The 20,954-nt window shown below is 66.6% G+C and overlaps 1 protein-coding gene across 9 annotated transcripts; it reads right to left on the bottom strand.

The window, feature by feature from the left end:
- Window positions 1-45: 45 nt before the first annotated feature.
- Window positions 46-20,347, bottom strand: STK11 (serine/threonine kinase 11). 9 transcript variants are annotated; one of them, XR_013967187.1, is made up of 11 exons: window positions 18,973-20,347; window positions 10,153-10,236; window positions 9,025-9,114; window positions 7,998-8,130; window positions 7,791-7,927; window positions 6,664-6,791; window positions 4,601-4,658; window positions 4,122-4,318; window positions 1,824-1,987; window positions 1,372-1,590; window positions 46-605 (listed from the first exon to the last, which is right to left on the bottom strand). XR_013967187.1 is itself a non-coding variant. In XM_080809482.1 (10 exons), exons 1-10 carry the CDS (start codon window positions 19,260-19,262, stop codon window positions 117-119), a joined length of 1,596 nt encoding a protein of 531 aa, XP_080665608.1. In that variant the 5' UTR covers window positions 19,263-20,347; the 3' UTR covers window positions 46-116. The 9 variants fall into 9 exon arrangements, 7 of the variants coding, with proteins under 7 accessions (XP_080665608.1, XP_080665607.1, XP_080665609.1 ...); XR_013967188.1 differs by lacking the exon at window positions 1,824-1,987 and adding an exon at window positions 2,694-3,827; XM_080809482.1 differs by lacking the exon at window positions 1,824-1,987 and having other exon boundaries at window positions 46-381; window positions 1,372-1,585.
- Between the last annotated feature and the right edge of the window lie 607 nt (window positions 20,348-20,954).

Raw genomic sequence — 20,954 nt, forward strand, 5'->3', positions numbered from 1 at the left:
AGCGGTGCCGCCTGACAATTCCCACACACCCTTCACAACCATAGCTCAAATCCACCGGCTTTATTTTTTCTTAAAAAAAAAAGAAAAAAGGAAAAGGAACCAACCAAACAGCAACATCAGGGCCGCGGCCCGGCTCCCTTGGGCTCGGGGCATGCATCTCGGCGGGCAAGCCAGGTCCTCCCGCGGCTCCTGCTGCGGCCGTGGTCTGAGCACACCACCAGCTGTGGGAGGCGCCAGCGTGGAGCAGAGTGAAAGGAAGTCCGAGCGGGGCGAGAGCCAGCAGGTCTGAACATAAAGTGCACAGCAAGGGCTTCCCGCCGGGCCGAGGGCTGCCACGCGTCCTCCTCCTCCTCTGGCCAGGGGAAGGGGCCTGGCACGTGGCTGCAGAGTCATCAAGAGGTCGTGTCTGCTGGCCGTGAGGGCAAGGCCAGACCCCAGCCCCTGCAGTCCCCCAGCCACAGCCCTCCAGGACCCCTGGCTTCCCGAGGGGCAGTCGGCAAGGAGGGTATGGTGGTGGCCTTCCTGGGCAGCAGGCATGGGCCAGCAGTCGGCGGGAAGACTGAGGACCTGGGCCACGGCACCTGGCTGGGGCTCCACGAGACAGGCTGCAGACGGGAACACACGGGTCACTCCTGGGCCAGCAAACAGGCTCTGCATCCCAGGAGACAGGCCCCACCCCGCTGTTAGGGCGGGGAAACAGGCCTGCTCATATAGGGCTGTCAGACATCCAGAGAGGCCAGGAAAGGTAGTGCCGATCCCAGGGGTCACCCTATCGTGCACGCACTGCCTCGTGGAGTTACGCGCCAGCCTCCACAGAGGAAGCCGGGTTCCCAGCCCTCTGAGCTGGCTCTGATGCCAGCAGGTAAGCGCCACAGGGCCACTGGGGCGGCGGGCAGCTCCCCCAGAGAGAGCACCCCACCTGCAACCTGGGCGTCTCCCGCACCCCTGCGGCCCGACTTCCCACCACACACACCTTCTCGGACCCGGGCAGGGAGGGGCGGGAACAGGAGCAGAGGGCAGCCGAGCAGCCACCAGGATGACAGCCTGGGCCAAACTGAAGCCATCCCCACTTCCCACCCACCCACCCACCCACCCACCCACAGTGCCTCATATGCCGCTGCGTGGAGTCCAGCATCGCCGGGGCCGGCAGGACAGGCTGCCGGCGGGAGGGACCCCCTCCTGCACACGGGAGCGCTGCCCCAGCCCCAGCTGCCTGGCCAGGGTCCCGCGGGCCGTGGGCGCGGACTGACAGAACAGGGAAGGCAGACCTGGTGGCCCCGGCCGGCCGCAGCTGCAGCTGTGTCGGGCCTCGAGCGGCCAGTGCCTGAGCACGGTCCCCGCCCTCCCCCACAGGCCCCTGCAGTGGCCCACCTGCGGGCGGCCGCCCTCACTGCTGCTTGCAGGCCGACAGCCGGCGGATCTTGCTGCTGGCCGAGCAGGCCTTGCGGGTGGGGTTGGAGGCAGCGCTGGCCCGGCGCTCTGCCCTGGATCTGGCGCTCAGCGGCGCCGACTCGGTGCCGTTGGCGCACAGCACTTTGGGTAGGCCCCGGCTCTGCCCATTCTGTCCAGACTCCTCCTCTGGGACCTGTCCTAGGAGGGAGACGGCGAGTGTGGGCTGATGGGAGCCTGAGGCCGACAACCTGCGTCCCCTGCCCCGCCCCAATCCCCAGGCCTAGGTCCTCCCCAGCCAGCCAGGCCCAGGCCCCTCCACCACCTGCCCCCCCTTACCCACCCAGGTCCTGCCTGCGGGGCCCCTCGTCCAGCTAGAAAAATAAATGCCCTCGGAGTCGGCCAGCCAAGGGGGGTGCCCAGCCCGCGCTCACCTGTCCGCCCCTGTGCGAGCCGGGTTTCTGCGCTCAGGAGGCCTGGCCTGCCCCACTCACCCTCCACCCCAGCACACGGTGAAGGACCAGGGTCCAAGGGCACAGGGCACTAGGCTGGGCCCGCTCACCTGTGTGGGAGCCAGACCTCACTGGGCCCTGTGGGGCTGAGAGGGGCTGGGCTCAGGCCAGGTGGGCAACACTCATCTTTCCCCTTGAGGCCAGCCTCAGCTCCCCATACTGGGCACAGGACGAAGAGATCAGAGCCAGGGGCCTGCCGTGCCCCTACTCGCTACCAGGCAGCACCGACCCTTGCTGGCGTCCAGGGGGTCACAGGCCTGGAGCCGCACGACTGCCTCACTCCCGCGCTCTGAGGTGTGGTGGGAGGAGGAGGAAGAAGGCACACAGGGGTCAGCCGAGCTGCCAGGGCCCACACAGCTCATTCAGTGCACGTGGAACGTCGGCCTCTTGCCACACTCCACCCTCCCGGGACTCGGGTGGGAAGCTGCCCTCAGCCACCTCTAGTCCACCTCTTCGCCAGCACAGAGACCCCCCTAGGCCAAAGGTCTCCCACGTCTGACTCAGCAGCTACTGGAACTTGCCGTGAGCCACCCCTACGCACACGGGAGGCATCCTAGATCAGAGCTCGTCACTGTTGACAGGTTTCTGCCGGGGAGAGATCTTGTGGGGGTCAAGAGCCCCGTTCTGACAGGGGAGGAGCCCTGCAGGCACTGAGCTGTGCAGCTCCGCACAGGCTACCCGGAGCCCAGCTACGGGCACAGCCACTGTGGCTGCGGGTCGGGGCAGGGGAGCGGGTACAGGATCTGGCCTCCTGATCCTCAAAGGACTGGAGCATCGCCCACAACCACCCACCTCTGGCCTAAGGCCCGGCACCCGGCTTTCAGGGCAGGAGGCAGACCCCCACAGTGGGGACAGTCCCGGAGACCAAGGCCGAGCAGCTGAGAGCCTCCGAGGGCGACCACAGCACCGGGACCGCAGCGAGGAGGGGACGAGGCCGCAGCACAGCCACTGTGGACCCACGAGGGCTCCGAGAACGCATCAGCGGTCCTGGGAGAGGCTCTGCTCCTTCTACCACGGATGGACGGTCGGGCGTCGGACTCCAGCCGGAGCGCCGCCGTGGCACGAGCCCTCCCCAGCCACGACAGGCAGCTCCTGGCCTCTCACACAGTCAGTGGTCTGGCAGGGTTCTGGGTATTTGGCAGAGAGCTCATTGCTGAGACAGCAGATAGCCCACCAGCGAGGGTCCCTCCCAAGGTCCTGACACGAGAGCCCAGTACCTCTGAGAGGCAGGACACCTCTTTCCCGTTCTACAGAGGACAGACCTCTGCAAGGCCACAGACACCAAGCACGCATCACCTCCTGGGACTCTACAGGGTTACCGCTGAGCCAAAGCCACTGCCACTTGGGGTCCAGCTCCAGAACGGGCACCTCAGACCCCCAAGCACGCCCCCTGCTCAAGTGGGATGCCTGAACCCCGCCCCAGCTCCGCCAGGAAAACAGCTTTGGACCCAAGGCGATACTGCCCAGTGGGGTGTCCCCAGGGGCCCCACCCACCACACAGGCCACCCCCGCACACCAGGTTTGTCTACAATAAAAATCTAACACCGGCAAACGGGCTAGGGAAAGGGAGATAAAGGGAGACAACCGTCACCCGCACGCGCACAGCGGGGCAAGCCTTTATGATGGGAGCCTGCGAAACGGGCCCCAAAACAGAACAGTAAACACTGGGGGTGGGACAGCTGCCCTGGCCGCCCTCAGACACCCGGGCAGGGTCAGGGAGGGTCGGTGGCCAGGCACCCAGGCCTGGCCTCTCCGGCACCGGCTGGCACTGCGGGGGGCGGGGGCAGGGGCAGGGGCATCGCTACACTATGGCCTCGAGCCCTTCTGCGCCCCTGGCCTCAGCTTCCTCTCCAGAAAGGTCTGAGCACTGGCTCTTCTGCGTGCCTCTCTCCTCTCTAAGCCCTGCCTCAGACGCCTCCTCGCCACCTGGGGAAGCAAGGCGACATGCATCAGGGTGGGCGGCGCCAGGAGGGCCACTGGACCCCCTCAGGCCCATCAGAGGGGCTGCCCCCCTCTCTCACCACCTGGCAGGATGTGCTGTGCACTCCCCAGAACACAGGAGGGTGCCCCGGGGGGCCTCTGCCCTCCAGGATCCCCACCTGCCTCCGTGGGAGAGGGGAGGGGCGGCCACACCCCCAGGGCCGTCCGTGCCCGCCGGGGACATCAGGGACGTGCGCTCTGCCACGGAGGCCAGGCCCCTGCAGCGGCGGCCGCACTCACCGGGCACCGTGAAGTCCTGAGTGTAGATGATGTCATCCTCGATATCGAACAGGCCCTCGTCCCCGTTGTCATCAGCACAGCCGTGCAGGTCCTCCAGGTAGGGTACCACCGTCATGCCGCGCCAGCGGTCCTTGCCGTCCGCGCTCGGCGGGATGGGCACCGGCTCCTCAGCCGGCGCGTGCTTCTTCCGGAACCAGCTGTAGGAGTCCGCAAGTCAGGACAGCCTGGAGGCTCACCCAGCTCCCTGCGCCGCTCTAGCCCTCAGGACATGGTGCCTGTCAACCTCCGGGCCCACCCCTAAAATCTGTATGGGGGGCAGGGCGGGCAGGAGACTGAGGGCCAGGAACACCCCTGTAACCCCAGACCCCACAACCCACCCCCACCCGGTCCCACCGCACGCACCCATGCTCGCCCGGAACCTCCCCATTTATGCCCCCACGAGGACGCCGACCCCGCCGCGGGGCCGCGCAGGCACTCACCTGTGCTGCCTGATCTGCTGAATAGAGAACCTCCGGGCGGGCTCGTACTCCAGCATCCCTGGTGGGACAGCAGCGGCCACGGGGGTCAGCGCTGGGCACGCGGCCCCCCCGCCACGTCGGCCGCTGCACAGATGACACCCCCGGGAGGAGGGGGCGCTGGCGTGTGGGAGTGGAGCTCTAGCTCAGGGTGCTACCGGCACCTTCCACCGCGGTCCCCCATGGCCTCCACCGACAGGGCTGACCCAGACGTGGGGCACGGACGCAGAGGCCACGGCTGCGTGAGGACGAGGCACTGCGGCCCTAGGAGGCGGCCCAGCGGGGAGCGGCAAAGCCACAGGCAGCGCCCGTGGTCGGGAAGACAGCCAAGGGGTAGCAAGTGCTCTTCACAGACACCAGAGGGGCTGGGAAGCCGGACAGTCCCACCCCAGGGACGCACAGCCTGTGCGCGCGTGGGCCGCTCTCTGCCACGCTCCCACAAGGGCCCGGGCCCGGGGCCGGGGCAGGGCTCACCCGAGCCCACGGCGTCCGCTCCCTGCTTCCCCAGAGCAGGCGGCTGGAGCTTCTCAAGCGCCACCCGGAGGAGGGGTGGGGGGCCCGGTTCTTAGAGCTCGGCAGAGCATCCGTGAGGAGGGCAGCCTTGTTCTCAGGACACGGGCGGCGACTTGGAGAGCTGGGGACTCGGAACCCTGAAGGTCCGAGTGGGGCCAAAGAGGAGGTGAGACCACGGGTCACGGCCCCCGTGCTCAGGGGCAGGCGAGGACCGCCACCAGACCTTGGGGCCAAGACGGTGCTCTAGGAGACACCAGGGGCCACCCCACCAGTCCTGGCTATGGAAAGAGCCTCCAGGGCACGCACCCCCGGCGCAAAGGCCCTGAGGCAGGCTTAGGTGCAGGGGGACGTGTGGACCAACAGCCCTGGCCACCTCGGCCTTAGGTCAAATGAGGTGGAGGGGGTAAGGGACGGGGCGGCCCCGCCTGGATCTGGGCACGGGGACCCTGATGCCCTCGGCCGTCTAGATCATCGGCCTTTCTGAGCACCGAGAAGATAAGGGCAGTAGTGGAGCGAGCAAACAGATTTCACTCAGGGAACACACCACCCAGCCGAGGCCTGCCCTTGTAGCCGCCCCTGCAGTGATCCCCAGCGCCTCAGCCCTCAGCCGGGGGGCTGGGGGGGGTGGTGGGAGGAGGTCAGAGGCCTATGCTCTGGGCACACTTGAGGACAGGGACAGCTGACATCACAACCCTTCCACAGAGTGCCCAAGAACTTCCACAAACTTGGAGACAGAAGGGAGAAGGCTAGGTCTGAGCAGCGGGAGGGCTGCACCCACCCAGCCATCTTTCGGGGTCCTAGGGAGGGGATGGGGAGCTGCCCGTGTGCCCAGGGGTGGAGTCCAGCCGCTGCTGGCCAGCAGCCCAGCTTGGGCTCTACTTCACTCGCACCAAAACGTAAAAACCAGCCTGACTCTGTTCTAGAAAACTCTCAGGCGCCTCCAGGGTCACGGGAACCTACTGTCTCGACCATAAGTTATACGCGGTCTAGAAAGGGACGAAGGCTCCAACCCGAGGCAGCATCTCGGCGAGGACAGGAACCGGGGACAAGTGGGGGCGATGGTCTGCACGTGCTCGGCCAATCAGGCTCCAGCCCAGGGTCAGGACGCAGCCGTCGCCAGCCCACCCCCTCCCAAGCAGCCGCATCCCACAGCCCGACCCCGACCGCGGCCGCTCGGGCGCCACCTGCTGCACGGCCTGGGCTGCGCAGGAAGCCACCCAGGGACTCCGCAGCCGGGGTGGGGTGGGGGGCACCTAGGCTGCGGGCTGCTATTTTCCTCTGGGGGGCGGGGGTCGGAAGGGGCTGGAACAAAAGGCCCAAAGCAGCTGTAAGCAGGCTCCAGCCTCGGGGCCGCTCTCCGCTAACCGCGCCCATTCCCTGGAGGGGCTGCGGAGAGGAGACCCAGAGGTCTCCAGAGGCCAGTGGTCAGCACAGCACCCCTAGGGCCCCCATCACCCCCCGGCAGCCTGCCCCCGGCCCCTCCAGCCCCACAGGTACCGTCCCGGGGGCCTCACCTCTCAGCAAGTCCGAGAGCGGGGGCCCGCAGTCGCCCGGGATCGTGTAGGCTCCCCTCCCGATGTTCTCAAACAACTTGTAGATGTTGTCCCCCTCAAACGGGTACAGGCCTGTCGTGATGTTATAGCTTCGCCCCAACGGGAAGGAGAGAGGCCGGTCAGTCGGAGCTCCTCCTGCGGCGCCGGCCGGGACCCAGCCTGGCACGGGAGCCTTAAAGCACCCCCACCCGTGGGGCCCCATGCCGGGCGGCGGGAACGTTTGGAATCGACGGTGGCGCGGGCTACACCACTCGGGATACCCAAACCCACCGCAAGATACGTCTTACAAGGGCGGCTCTGGTGGTAGGGGAATTCTCTCTCAATAATGACGTAAAACGGGGCGCCTGGGCGGCTCAGTTGGTTACATGTCCGACAACTGAGGCATCCTCAGGTCTCGATCTCAGGGTTGAGTTCAAGCCCCACGCGGGGCCCCACAATGCCCAGCGTGGAGCCTACAACCAGTCAGTCAAATAAAAATAAAAATAAAATAAAACGGACCCCTGCGCTGGCCAGCAGCTGCCCCACAAGTAGGAGCAGAAAGGAAGGTTCTGGACTGCGCCGGTCAGTGCTGGGCTCGGCCGGTACATCTCTGCAGCGCACCCCCCACTCAGGAGGAGGGTCCCAGTGAGCACTGCGGCCCAGTCAGCACGGCTCAGGTGCGCGTGCTCAGGGCTGTGCGAGGTGGGGGGAGAGCAGAACCCGGGTGGGGGGCCTAGCAGCCGGCTGGGCAGCACTGCAACCTGCCCCGGAAACCAGCAGGAGGAAGACAGGGACGCGCCCTCAGCACAAGGCGGAAGGCGGAAGGCGGGAGGCGGGTACGGCCCACATCAGGTCTCTGACCCTGAGGACCCACAAGACAGGAAGCAGCCTCATCTGCTCCTACCCACGGGGCCCCACTCCCGGCTTCACAGCCTCTCTGGTGCTCTGGCCACCCCAGTACACCCGGGAATGGTATCTGGGGGACCCACTAAGAGGAGCAGGTTCTAGAAGCCCGGAGCCCAAACACGGTTCTGGAATCCTTTATGGGAAAGGAAGGACCCCTGGGGCAGGGGGGCAGAGCAGGGGGACCAAGGCCCCTGGGCACTTACAGAGTGACCCCAGCCGACCAGATGTCCACCTTAAACCCAGAGAAGGTGTCCAGGCCGTTGGCAATCTCAGGGGGCTGGAACGCTGGGGAGCCCTGGCTTGTCCGGCACGTGTCGTCCTCGGCAAAGGGGTGCAGGGCCTGCGGCAACAGCGCGGCGCTCAGCAAGCGGCCCTCGGGCCCCCGCCCCGCGCCGCGGGAGGGACGCTACCTCGGCCACACCCAGGTCGGAGATCTTGAGCGTGCCGCTGGTGGTGAGCAGCAGGTTGCCCGGCTTGATGTCCTTGTGCACGATGCCCTGGCTGTGCAGGTACTCTAGGCCGTCCACCAGCTGGCAGAAGTACCTGCGGGGGTGGGGTGGGGGGGGACTCCGTAACTGGCCCCGCCCAGAGCACCCGGTCCCGCCTGGCCACCGCCGCCCCCGGGGTGCGCCCGGCAGGACCAAAGACAGGACACTGCGGCTCGGCAGTCCCTGCAGCCGGGCCAACAGGAAGGACGGGACAGGCAGCCCGGCCAAGCGACTGCCGCCCCAAAGGCTGATGCAGCTCCCCGACCCGAGCCTCCCAGGGAAGGCAGAGGAGGGCTCCCCGGCACCCAGCTGCTCCCCCAGCTGGCCAGCCTTTCTTCATCCTCCCCACGAGCCCAAGGGCCGTGCCCTGTCCTCCACAATCGGTCTGCCCTCGATGTGACCGTGTCTCCTCTCTGGAACTGCCCCCTGGGGCCAGGGACACATGACCCCCCCCCCCAGGAGGGCCAGCTGGCCTATGGCAGCTCCGTCCTCATCAGGGATGTCTCAGGGACCGAGAGATCTCCGAGCCCGAGGCAGCGGGTGTGCCCGGGGGGCGGCTGGCAGAGGGGCTGCTGCCCCGTGGCTGGGCTGGGTGTGCTGCACACAGAGCTCCCAAGGCTGAGGCTGAACACACACCAGAGCGTTCGTCGCACGGATGACACAACACCTGTCCGAGGGCCGCCCAGAGGGCGCGGTCGGTTAACTGTCCCACTCTTGGTTTCGGCTCAAATCGTGCTCTCAGGGGCCTGAGACGAGCCCGCTGGGAGCTGAGCCCCGCAGGGAGTCGGCTGGACATCCTCCCCCTCCGCCCTCCACCCACGTGCCCGCGCGGGCGCTGTGTCCCCACCACCCTTTCGCGCTCTCTCTGAAAAGAAAATGAAAGAGAGCGCAGCTTGACCTCGGGCCAGGACCCCCGGAGCCCGCGGGCAGCCCCGCAGCAGGCACTCACCCGTGGGCCTGGCACACGGGGAAGCGCTTCTCGGGCACGCTGTCCAGCATCTCCTGCATGCCGCACACGCAGTACTCCATCACCATATACGTGCGGCACTAAGGAAGACAAGCCTCGGAGAGCCCGTCCCAGGGAGCGCACGGCAGACGCCCGCATGCAGGGCCCGGGGGGAAGAGGACCCTGACGCTCCTGGGGGCTGCGTTAACACAGATAAGCGGAGCCCCCGAAGACAGTGAGAAAGACCGCAGGGATGACAGCGCCTATACGGCAACTCTGCCCTCCCACGGACCCGCCCAGGGTCACCTTGGAGAGGCCTGTGGCCACCTCGTCTGGGCTCAGCGCCCTGGACCCACAAGGAGGCCTCCCCAGGGATTCTACAGCTGAGGGGCTCCATCCACCCGATGCCCAGGAGGAGGTGAGGAGACACAGCCGGCAGGACAGAAGGGCGGGGTAGCCGGGCCACCCTGGAAGGGGCCCAGGGTCTCAGGCCAGCTGGAGAGAACAAAGCCCCCCCGTGTCCCCAGCAGAGGTGGCCCTGAGAGCAAGCCGGAGGGGAGCCACGGGCTCGACACTCCATCACCCCGTGCCCAGCACTTCTGCGGGAAGACGCCTGCCCCCCGATGAGACCCAGGGCCCCCACACGCCTGCTCCCTAGACCTGAGGCTGCCCAGAGCCTCACCCCCTGGAGAGATGGGGCCCATCCCCGAGGGGAAGGGCAAAGGCCGAGGACACTCCACGGAAGCTCCGCTGCGGAATGACGCGATGCCCGCACCGCGCTCTACCCACACCGGAGGGGCCCTGGACACCAGAGGCAAGGAGAGCGCTGGCCACGAGCCCCCCAAGCTCAGAGCCACCCAGACCCAGCACTCCCACTCCCGGGCACAAGGAAATGGGAGGCCCCAGCAGCCCCACAAGTAAGGGAGGTCTGAGACACTGTGGGGCCCCGGCAGATGACCCGAGGGCTTCACGGTCCACCCCCTGTGGCACGAGCTGCACAAGGCCGGCCTCTGACCGGGGCTGCTGCTGCCGTCGGGGCTCCCAGCCGGAGTCACAAAGGGGCGGCTTCAGGGTCAGGAAGACGGCGCTCGAGCCCCACCCCGCCCCCCCAGCACAGCGGCCACAGGATATATTTTTTGCTTCTCTTCGTTGTACAGCACGTCCACCAGCTGGATGACGTTTTTGTGCCGTAGTCTCCTCAGAAGTTGGATTTCCCTAAAGACAAAAAACAGGCGTCAGCAGACGCACCAGTGAGAAGGGCTGGGGCCTTGTTCGTTCAGAGCGGCCCGCTCCCTGTGCTTGGGAAGACGAGCGAGCTTGCCCTCCGGGTGCCGTGCAGAGGACACACCGGGCACTGAGGTGCGTGGGCACCGGGAGAGCCGGCAGAGGCTCTCCTGCTCCCCCTCCAACGGAGCAGCCCGTCCCGCGACAGCAGCAGGGACCCCCGAGTCTGCGGGCTTCCACCACCAACCAGAAGCTTCCTAAACACTCTAACGGAACGGTTTTTCCTCATGAGGGACCACAGGACGCAGCACAGGGATGGCAGGTCAAGTGCGGAGTGAGCACCTGCTACGTGCCGCAGCCGGGGCTCAGCTCCCTGGGCCACCCAGCATCCCTTCCGTGCCTCCCCGGAGGAACAAAGCCCCAGGCACCGCGCCACAGCTGGACCGGCTCCACGAGGACCCCCCGCCTCTCCCTGGCGCCCCACAGCCCTGCAGGAAGGATGGAGAACCCTTCTCACGAGAGCCCTGGAGACCTCCGCTGCTCAGTCCCGGCACGGGGAGAAAGCAGCTGCCCCGGCCCCGCCAGAAGGGACACCAAGGCACAGCCATCCGCCTGGCACCGGCCTCGCCCACAGGCCCGTGCCAGCGCCGTCTGCTCTGCGGATGGCCTTCTGACGCCTCACCTGCCCGGGCTCTGGGCAGGCGTTGGGGGAGGGTGCGGCCGCGCGACCAGCCGAGTCGGCGATCCCATGCAGGTGCGCCCACGGTAACCAGAGCACGTCCACGCGGAAAGCCCTGAGCGCATTCGCGGCAGCACGAGCCACAGGGACCCGAGATAGGAACAGCCCCAGGGTCCGTCACCAGATGGATGGACAAACACAGTGTGTCCTTTGGCCACGAGCAGGAGCGAGGCCCCCATGCGCCACCCCGGGACGGACCCCAGCCCACGACGCGCAGGGAGGGAACCAGACGCAGGAGGCCCCACGGGGCGTGAGTCCACGCGTGCGACACGTCCAGACCAGGCCCCTCCCCGGACGGGAAGGGGGCTCGCGGGGGCCGGGGGTTGGGGGCGGGAGTGGGGACTGACCACTGATGGGGAAAGGGTTGCCTTTGGGGAGATGGAACATTCTGGAATAAGATAAAGGCGCTCCCTAGGAATACACTAAGTGCCACCAGACTGTGTGACTGTGAACGACATCTCAGTGAAGTTCTTTTAAAGCCCCTCACCCGGCTGCCCAAGCCTGGGACCTAAGAATAGCTCCTCAGAGACTCAGGTCCCACCCGTCCCGCTGTCCGGGCTCTGGGAGAAGGCTGCCTCTTCCAGGAGGCCCTTCCTGACAGCCCCCCTGCCCAGTGCATGAACCCTGTGCCCCAACCCCACTCACCCTCCTGGGTGCAGGCCCTCTGTAGGGCCACGAAGCCCACAAACACCCGGCAGCCACCGCCACAGAGCCACCAGGGCCCCAGGAAGGGCATCCGTGCACAGCGCCCACCCCAGACGGGAGATCCCAGGCCCAGAGCCCAGGAGGCCATCAACCAGAACAAAGCACAGCCTCGCGGCCACTTTCCCCCAAACTCGCCGACAGAAGCCTGTGCCCGCCCCCACCACAGCACTCCAGGTGAGGCAAGGGTTCTACCCTGGTTTTCCCCGGTTTTTAGACGGTGCCCTAACCATCGGGCTCCTGAGGTCCTGGGACACGGCACACGCTTCATGACACACCCTGAGTGGGGGTGACTCACAGACCTGGTTTGTACCCTCTGACCCCGAGGGATTTACTCTAGTGTCCCGTGTGAGCAGGGACCAGACTCCATCTTTCTGCCAAATAATTAATGCAGGGTTTGTGCCCCCTGGCCCTGCTGACATTCTGGGTAGGTCACTCTCTGAGGGAGTGTCCAGGCACTGTGTGGGGGGTGGTCAGCAGCATGCCTGGCCCCCACCCCCTTGGTGGCAGGAGAACCCCAGTCCTGCCGACCCCAGACGTCTCCAGACACTGCCCACTGTCCTCGGCAGCAGGACAGCGTCAGATGAGAGCTCTGCTGGAAGGGACCCAGAAGGTGCTTGGCCCGGGAGCCAGTGCAGGGGGTCCCTGGAAGCCAGGCCCCACCTTCCTCCCCCACCCCTCCCCACCCTGCCCTGACCAACCCATCCCATTGCCCTGACTCTCGCACCCTGTGCCCGGGGCTCACAAACACTCCATCTCCATCTGACCAATGCATGGTGGCGGCAACACCCACTTCTGCGGCGTGGTGCCCTGTCAGCCCCCCACCTGCGGGCTTCAGGGTCACCGCCACGTGCCGCCCGGCCTGAGTGCACCTAGCGTGCATGCGGAGCGGCTCCTCTCAGAGGCCACCGTCCGGCACCTGCTGTCCACCCAGGCAGACCGACACCCCCTGAGCCACCTGGTCAGCAGCCAGGCCCGAGAGGCAGCTGTGGGGGCGCCCGTCCAGCGTCTGCAGCCGGGGTGGAGGCGGCAGAGGCCCAGGAGTGACACCGCCCCAGACGAGAGGGGCATCGCGCGGGCCGCAAACCAGTCAGCACGCCCTGCGGGGCCAGCGGGAGTGAAGGGCTCAGCCGCGGAGACAGGCCCCGGCTCCTCCAAGCTCCGGCTCCCTGGGACTGCACACGGGACTGGGAACCGTCAGGGCGGACCCTGGCGCTGGAACGAGATTTCCTGACACGCTGGGGCGCCTCCGGGCAGCGGATGCAGCCTGGGGAGCCAGGGCCTTCCTCGAGCTGCCCACACCAGCCTCCCCAGCGCGGAGACTCCCTCAGGGCCCTTCTCCTCTCCATCCAAAGAGATCCCCGCGGGTGCGTGTGACACAGACTAAACCCACGAGCTGACGGCGCCGGCCGGCTCAGTCCGTGCAGTGCGGGACTCTCCCTCTCAGTGTGCTGAGTTCAGGCCCACGCTGGCGTGGAGCGTACTTGAAAAATAAATAACATAAAAATCACAAAAATAAAAATAAAAACACCCGTGCTGGGACAAGGAGGCCTTTCCTCTATGCAGCCGAGCGGCAGCCACCTGTGGGGGCAGGTGCCGAGGACGCGGGGCTGGAGAGTCTGCCTCTGGGCCCCCCTGGCCTCCGGCGACTGCGCCGGCGACCGCGGCAACGCGCGGGGGGCTCCTTCCTAGTAAGAGGGCGAGCCCACGGCTCCGCATTCTTGTCTGCTCGAGCCAGCCCAGGCCGTGCCTCCCCCTCACCCACGGCCGTCGGGGGAAACCACCGCCGTATCAGGGTCCGACTTCTGGGACAAGCTCACGTCACGCACTCCACGAAGCAGAGGGCAGCGCCCTCTTCTCTGCGCGGAAACCGCGCTCTTCCTAGAAACAGAAAAGGCCCGGCCGGCCCACCCCGGGCGCCGCCCCGCTCGCCGGCTCACCGGGATCACGCCGGCCCCCTTCGCCACGCTGGGAGCGAGCGGACACGAGGGCCGACCCCACAGAAGGGGCCGTGGGGACCACGCGCGCGGAGCTTCCCCGGAGACCCCGCGGGACGGGGTGTGCCCCGCCACGCGCCCAGCCGCCTCCGGGGCGCACTGAGGGCCAGCACCTCTGTATTCCCAGCGTCTCCCACAAGTGACAGCTCGGGTCCGAGGCCGAGAAGAAATGACGCGTAAAGAAAAGGCAAAGTGAGCAGCTCAGCCGGGGTGAGGTGAAGGCACAGGAGGTGGTGCCTCCCGCCGCGCCCCCCCCCCCCACCCGGGGCTCCGTGCTGTGCTCACTAACCTCCCTGCCCCCGCTGCCGCCTGGAACCTTCCCCGGGGTTGCTGCCTGACCCAAGTGGGCTGCTTATCAGTTCACTGTTGACCAGGCAGAAGAAAAACTGCATGAGGCTCACGAAGCCATTCACACTCGGAGAAACACCAAGTAGCCGCCTCCAAGGGCAGGCCAGCCCCGAACAGAACACACAGGGGCAGGGACAGGCCCACAGCCACTGCCTTGAGAAGCATCGGCTCCACACAGTCCAGAATGAGATGCAGCCGCCCAGCGAACCCCTGACACTGCCCTCCAGACAGAGATGGGTCCGCTGCGTGCCCAAGGGGTGGGCCAGGGGCCAATGGCCCTGCCGGCCGGGACACTGAGCAAGAACCGCCCCCCCCACCGCCCAGCCCCTCTGCTGATGCTTCTAAACATATGACCAGAGACCCCAGAGATCCAGGGAGGAGACGAAAGCAAAGGAAATTGCTAGAAGCAGAACTCAACGCGGACACGTGCCCTCGTGTCCCCAGCAGCACGCATCATAAAAGACATCAAGTGGAATCAGCGCAAAGACCCGCGGGGCTGGGCGGACAACAGGACGTGCCCCCATGCGCGGGAGTGTCCCCAGCCCCAGCAGGAGCGAGGAGCCCCCACGTGCGGCCCCCCAGGACGGACCGAGCCCGCGACACCCAGGGAGGGAAGCAGACACAGGAGGCCCCGCCAGGTGTGAGTCCACGTGGTGACACGCCCAGACCAGGCTCCTCTGTGGACGGGAAGGGGCTTGCAGGGGCCGGGGAGTGGGGGACGGCTGACAGGACGGGGCTGCCTGCTGGGGACCCGACGCAGTGTCAGTGTCGAGTCTCACAGTCGGGTGCGCCTCAACGCTGAGACTCTGGGTACGCGGGTCACATACTGGTGGAGCTGTCGCGAGCATAAACCACAGCTCGGCCACGTGGTGGCTCCGGGATAAAGGGCAGCTCTGGCAGCGTTCCACACGCTCCCAGGACTGGCACATGTCCCTACGGCCCCCAGAACCCAGGGTGGCCGGGAGCTCCCACATTTCAGAATCAACACCCCCCGCCCCAAAAGACCAGACATCACGGAGGCCACCAGGACCTTCACGGTGGGTGAGCGGCCTGGCCCTCCTGCTGCCACCCCTGGCAGCTGGCCAGCCAGCCCAGGCTCACGGCGGAAGCCTTCCCAATATGGGGCAGGGGAGGGACACATGCCACACACGCCACTTGGGACAAGAACAAGAGCCGACAAAGTCCAGAGCTCTGAGCCGGGACGCACTAAAATTCCAGCCACTCACTACCCGGACCCAGCTATCCGCCAATCACCACAAGACAGTCCTGGCCTCACTGAGGCCCCCGCCCGGCCACTGGCACCTGCTCAGAGCTGCCGCCCATCTGCCAGGGACTGGGAGGACCAGGTGCTCCTGGGGGTCACTCGGGATGCAGAAGCCGGCTGGACGAGACTGGCTGGGGAGGCTGAGGGGACCAGCAGTCTGGATGTAGCTTCTCAAACATGCACAAGCTCCCTCTGACCCAAGCCTCCACTTGTGGGGACATGCCCTTCAAACACCCTTGCACTTCTTATGGGACCGTGACACGAAGTAACCCCCTCCACAGCAGACAGAGCCACCAGCACAGGGTGGGTCAGAGCCGGCCACAGAGCCCCGCCACCGCCAAGGCCACCAGGATGCCTGACCTCAGAAAAGCAGCCTGGCTCAGGCAGAAGGACAGGGCTCCAAGGACTGTGGCCTGATGGCCAACGGTGACGGCCCCTGTGCACATCCCACAGGGAGCAGCAAGTGATTTCTATCCCCCCCCAAACAGTCGATGGAAGATAAAGCCCCAGAGAGCAGTCTTGGGATGCAGGACACTCTGCGGAGCGCGTCGCGGTGTCTCGGTGTCGCAGCGTCGGGGGTCCGGCCTGCACCTGCGGCCCACGCCCGCCCTCCCGCCGCTCCCGCACAGACACTCAGTAGGCGGCCTGCACAGCAAGCCACCACCACCTGCCCCCCCGACCGGCACCAGTCTGGGCGCCTCTCCCTGCCTGAAACCCCACCGGCAGGACCCACAGCCACGGGTCACCCTCGCTGTCCCCGGAGAGAGGGAGACCCCACTCACGTCCTCTTCCCAACGTTCACGGGGCCAGTGCATGTGATTCTACAGCCTCTCAAAAAAACAGGTATGAGCGATTTTCTAAAAACAATGAAAAACAAAAATAAAATAATAAAAATGATAAGGAGGGGCGCCTTAGGGGCTCAGTGGGTTAAGACTCTGCCTTCAGCTCAGGTCGTGATCCCAGAGTCCTGGGACCGAGCCCCGCGTCGGGCTCTCTGCTCAGCAGGGAGCCTGCTTCCCCCTCTCTCTCCGCCTGCTTGTGATCCCTGTCAAATAAACAAAAATCTTTTAATAAAAAAAAATAGGGATACACGAATAGTGCTTGGACAGATTCAAAAAACAACCAAAAAAGACTTGAGGAAACCTGGCAAGACGGGTCAGTTCTGAGATCATGAATGATTTTTTTTTTTTTTTTTAACTTGAAGCTTTCTGCAACTATTTTACTCTGTAATGAAAACCTACTAGTTTTAAGAGGCGTGAAGGGCAGAAAGGGCTAGCACAGGCCCTCGGCAGTCCCGGAGAGGAAACCACACCGAGGGGGATGCCCCGAGCAGCCCCCACTCTGGTCACAGACATCACTCTTTACGAAGAAAACTTCTGATCCAAGTCGGGACTCCTGACACTTGTCTGGAAGGTTCCGGACACTTCACTTGGAGAAAAGCTACTGGAGTTTATTAAGCCTCTCGGAGACAAAAGAGCCCTTTTTCCCTGCAGCCGGCTGGCAGCAAGGCTGTCCCGGGAGCCCAGACCTCCCCTTGCAAGGACACCCCTTTCTTTCCTATGAGAGCCAGGCCCTGAGCTGATGAAATGGGCCCAGCGCCCTGCAGCTGGGACACCTTATGCTCACTGCCAAGCCAGCCGGGGACCCCCACACTCTGCCTCCCGGGCCTCCGTTTCCCCTCAGGTTTTTCCGACGGAAAAAGGTTTTTCCCCTCAGGTTTTTCCGACTGCAGGGCCGAGCTCCTTGCAGCCCCAACACTGCACACCCAGAGTCTCCACAAGGCCCAGGGCGCCGGCTGAGCGCTCAGGAGGGCCGAGACCGGGACACCAGTGCTCACCAACCCTCCGGTCAGCATCTGGGCATGTGTGTCTCCCACGGAGCACGAGGGAACTCCTGGAGGTGGCAACTAGTTCTCTAATTTGACCTTGTCAAACGCACACCGCGTCCCACGATGGAGGGAGGCACCTGCCCACCCGCACAGCACCTGCCCCCCACAGCAAGGGTCCAGAGAGTTCCAGGACCTGCTCAACTCTGCGGCTACCCAGTGCCCCAGGACAGCCAGCAAGGTGGGCTTGGGTGCCTCTGAGCGCACATCAGTTGGTGCTGGAACCCAGTCCGGGCCCTTGAACCCAGCCTGGACCCTCAAGTCCCTTGACTCAGGGACTCCGGGAACCTCGGAGTGCTGCTCCCCAGAGGCTGGGGCCTGGGGCCCAGAGCAGCACAGAGCAATGCGGCCAGCCAGACCACCTGCACGGACCCGCACTGCCTCCAACCAGCAGAGTTCAACCACGCAAAAGAGACCAGCAGCCTGCTGCCCGGGCGTTATCAGGGGGACAAAGACGGACCCGGACACCGGGAGAGGGCTCTGTTTCCAGAAGCAGGACTCAGGAAGCCAGGACACAGGAGCTCACAGCACCCCCAACCCACAGCCCCTAGAAGCTTCTGACTTCGAAGCCAGCAGTTGCGGGGGGAATGGATCTCTGAATCGGGGGCTGAAGGGTTGCGTGGACCTCAGAGGGTGCCGGCCTGCCTCAGTCTCCCCCAGTACATCGGGGCCCTCGCCCAGTACCACCTCACAGGTAAGAGATGGGCCCTAGGGCACCGGGCCATCCCTGCTTCGCGTCCACAGGCTGGGGCACGAACATCGTCAAGAGGCCTCAACATACCGCCCATCCGCCTTTGGACCGCACTGGCAGGAGACTGCTCCGACTGGTTCGGCACCAACACCAGAGCCGGCCCAGAGCAAGCGCACAGGGCTGAGCTCACGCGTGAGTGTGGGCTGGGCAGGAAGGTGGGAGGTGAAAGCGGACAGGGGAGCAGCACTTTCCAGGGCGGGGCTGGAGGGCGGGCCAGCCACAGGACGTCCAAGGTCGTCCCTCAGTCCTGCCTCAGTCCTGCCGCCCGCAGCCTGGCCCCGCAGCCTGGCCCGTTGGATGAACCCCTTCTTGGAAGCTGGAGGCTGGGAAGAGCAGGAGCCCAGGCAGGGCGGGGTCCCAGTGGGTGGCAGCCGTAAGGAGGGGCGCCCCCTCCTGAAAGCAGCGAGAGTGATGGAGACCGGGCAGGCAGACGCCGACACCTGTGCAGTGCCTCGGAGCCGGCCTGCGCCTCAAGAAGTTTGGGTAAAAAGTTGGCCAGGACACAAGCTGATCCCTCTCCCGGGGGGACAAGCCACCTGGGCCTGCAGCCACGGATGTGTCCAGTGTCCCATCCCAAGCGAGCGAGAAAACGCTAGGTTACCTCCTGCTGACCGACAGGCCAGTGCAAACAATTATTTTTGGCAGCCACAGGGCTCCCCTCCAACAGGGTAAACAAATCGCACTTTGCGGGCCCTGGTAACAGCTGCCCGCTGCGCAGAAAGCCTGCTGGTGGCGGCCCGGGCCGTTCAGGAACACAGATTCCCGGGGCCAAGCGAACACTGGCCGGTTCCACCGGGCACAGCTGCGGGGGTGAAGGGGGAGGGAGTGCACCCCCCCCAACTGAAGAAAGGGGACACCCGTCTGCAGCAAGGCGGCCCGCCTCCCTCAGAGTCCTTCAGCGTTCCCAACAACACTTGCCCCGGCAAGCCCCGCCCGGGAGCGGGCTGGTCCCCTCCAAGCTCCAAGGGAAGGGGGAAGGAAGGAAGGAAGAGGAGCGCCCCTGCCCGCGGCCGCGCGCCGCCCCAGGAAAGCCGCACTTACTTCTTGACGTTGGCCTCCCCGTTGGGGATCCTTCGCAGCTTCTTCTTCTTGAGGATCTTGACGGCTCGCCGGCACAGCGTCTCCGAGTCCAGCACCTCCTTCACCTTGCCGTACGACCCCTCCCCCAGGAGGTCTCCCATCAAGTACTTGCCGATGAGCTTGGCCCGCTTGCGCCGCGGCTGGTAGATGACCTCCGTGGAGTCGATGCGGTGAATGAACGTGTCCATCCCCACGGACATCAGCTCCCCCTCCGTGAACATGCCCAGCTGCTGCGGGTCGGCCACATCCATCCTGGACCCGGCGCCTCCGACTCCCGCCGGCGGCCCTTATCTCCCTTATCGACCGCCCCTGGCGCGCGCGGTTCTTCCTTTTGTCCCCCTGCAATTCCCTTCTCAAGAAAAGCCCCCAAAACAAAAACGAAACAAAAAAACAAAACCGAAAAACCGAAAGTCAACAAAAACGCAAAAAAAGAAAAAAAAAAGGAGGAAAAAGGAGAAAACCCTTCTTCGGGAAGAAACGATTGTACTCGTCGCGAGTTCAGGGGGCGCGCCTGGCCCGGAGCCCCGGCCCCCGAGGGCGCGGAGCGTCGCAAGTCTGGGTGCCCGCCCGCCTCGCAGCGTCGGGTCGGGCCGGCGCGTCCGCCGGGGCCGTCCGCAGGCCGCTGGGGCTCCCGCGCGCTAGGTCATCCTCCGGGGGCGCACGGCGCGGCGGCCAGAGCGAGTCTTCCCCGGGCCGGGCATTACCTGCGGGCCGCGGCGCGCGCCCACACCGGGCCCCGGGCCGCGCCGCCGAGCCTCGCCGGGCGCCGGGCGCGCTGCCGGGGGCGGCTCCCGCCGTCCCGGGGGCCCGAGGCCGCGGCAGGCGCCTATCCGGACCGCGCGGCGGGCACCGACGTCCGCCCCCGCCAGCCCCAGCCGCGCGTCGGGGGGCCGGGGGGCTGCCCGGGGCCCTCCCGCCGCGGGGAGCAACTTCCGTCGGAGCCGGCCGCGGCCGCGGCGCCCCCACACCGGCCTGGGACCCCGCAGCGGCCGCCCCCCGCCCCAAACGGCAGCCCGCGCTCGCTCTCGGCCGCGAACGCCGTGGGCCGCGGGCCGCGGGGCGCGGGGCCCCGCAGGGCGCCGGGCGGCCGGGGCGGCGCAGGAAGAAGGCCCGGGCCGGGGGTTCCCGAGGCCGCCGGGGCCCGGACGGCGCGCGCCCCCGCCGCAGCCGCCGCACGTGTGGAGCAGGCGGGGCGGCGCGGAGGCCCAGCCCATGCAAGGCGGCGCGGAGCCGGCCGGCGCCCGCCGCCGCTGCCTCCCGCGCCCCGCCTCAGTCGCGGACAGCCCGGGCCGCCTCCCCCTTCCGCGCCCGACACGCCGCCGCCATCTTGTTTACCTCCCGCCCCCGCCCTGCGCCGCCGCGCCGCCGCACGCTCGCCGCGGGGCCCGCCCCCCGCCGCCGACGTGCCCGCCCGTTGGCTGAGCCGGAAGGCCCCACCCCCCCCCGCGGCCCGCCCCGCCGCCAACGCCGATTGGGCCGTTTGGACCCAGGCGGGCGCCCAAGCGGGACATTGGCTCACTCTCGGCCCCGCCCCGGGGGTGGCTCCAGCTCGGTTCATTGGCCCGCGGAGGCGCCCGTCACGGGGCGGGGGGGAGGGGTTGGCGGGAAGCGGGCGCGGAGAGACGAGCCCGCGGTGCTGACCTCGGAGAGGCTCGGGGTTGGGGTCGGAGGTCGTGAGCGACAACGGCCACCTGGGAACGGCTGCGGGGCGGGCAGAGCCCTCGAGGGCCGGGGGCCTTGGCTCGGGGACCCCCGGGGCGCCTGCTGGGGCCGCTGAACCCAGGTGACCCTTCCAGGCCAGGTCAAGGGTCAGGAAGGAGCCCCAAGCCAGGGGCGCCAGCCAGGCCGCGGAGCCCAAGTCTGGATGTCGGGGTCGGAGCCCGATCGGCCCCCGCGCTGGGCCCGGAGATGACCTCAGAGATAAAGAAGTCGCAAGGAGTGGC

The sequence above is a fragment of the Martes martes genome (assembly GCF_963455335.1).
Source record: "Martes martes genome assembly, chromosome: 1".
NCBI lineage: Eukaryota > Metazoa > Chordata > Mammalia > Carnivora > Mustelidae > Martes > Martes martes.